General features: G+C 40.4%; 1 protein-coding gene across 1 annotated transcript in view; it reads left to right on the top strand.

Moving 5' to 3' along the window:
- ankrd44 (ankyrin repeat domain 44) overlaps window positions 1-946 on the top strand; it is a 36,939-nt gene that overhangs the window by 29,978 nt on the left and 6,015 nt on the right. The window contains exons 20-21 of the mRNA XM_032516519.1: window positions 53-140; window positions 649-732. Coding sequence (XP_032372410.1) covers window positions 53-140; window positions 649-732 — 172 coding nt within the window. The remainder of the gene's footprint in view (window positions 1-52; window positions 141-648; window positions 733-946) is intronic.

Raw genomic sequence — 946 nt, 5'->3', positions numbered from 1 at the left:
GTGTGTGTGTGTGTGTGTGTGTGTGTGTGTGTGTGTGTGTGTGTGTGTGTAGGTCATGAGGGGTGTGTGGAGGTTCTGCTGGAGCAGAAAGGTTGTCGCTGTATTGACGGGAACCCGTTCACCCCGCTGCACTGTGCTGTGTAAGTCACACATGCATTGAATATTATTTATAATTAATGTTTTATTGCTTTTCACTGAAAAATCATTAAAGGAGCAGATAGATTGAAACAGTATGAGGTTCACATTAGTGCTTAGTAATGATTATATTCACTAGTAATTGAAACTGATTCATCATGTAGACTGTGAAGTGTCAGAAGATGGGGAACAATGCCCATCACAACGTTTAGCTGGATTTGTGGGTTGAAGTCCAAAAAAACAAAGATTTGCTGATTGTTTTTTAATTGTTCATTCAGTTCTGGTATATAAAACACGGAAAAAAAGGACAAAAAAAAATCGCCGCTGAAACATTTATCTTTTTCCATCAAGCTTTCAGTGTTTCAGAGTGATATAAATATTGAGATTGTTTGCTCTGAGCATCGTTAACCATCCTCTGGATTTACAGTGAGCAGCAGCATCAGAGTTAACAGCTAAAACACACCGAACACCTGGTGATCTCGTCCGTGATCCGGTTTCTCTTTGAACTCCCAGGGTCAACGATCATGAGCCGTGTGCATCGCTGCTGCTGGAGGCGATGGGCTCGGACATCGCTGGCTGCAAAGACGCCAAGGACAGGTAAGACGGGGGACGTAACGACAGTGAGGACGTTTAGAATAGAATAGAAAGCCTTTGTTGTCATTATACACAAATACACAGTACTTGTGCAACGAGATTAAAGCAATCCCTTTGCAGCGTTGACACAAACAAATATGAGAATATAAGATAACAATTTAAAATATCAAAAATCAAAAATATAAAGTCAAAGATATAAAGTGTAGGTAGTGCAGAG

This window comes from Etheostoma spectabile, chromosome 5 (assembly GCF_008692095.1).
Source record: "Etheostoma spectabile isolate EspeVRDwgs_2016 chromosome 5, UIUC_Espe_1.0, whole genome shotgun sequence".
Lineage (NCBI taxonomy): Eukaryota > Metazoa > Chordata > Actinopteri > Perciformes > Percidae > Etheostoma > Etheostoma spectabile.
This window is presented reverse-complemented; position numbering and strand designations above follow the sequence as displayed.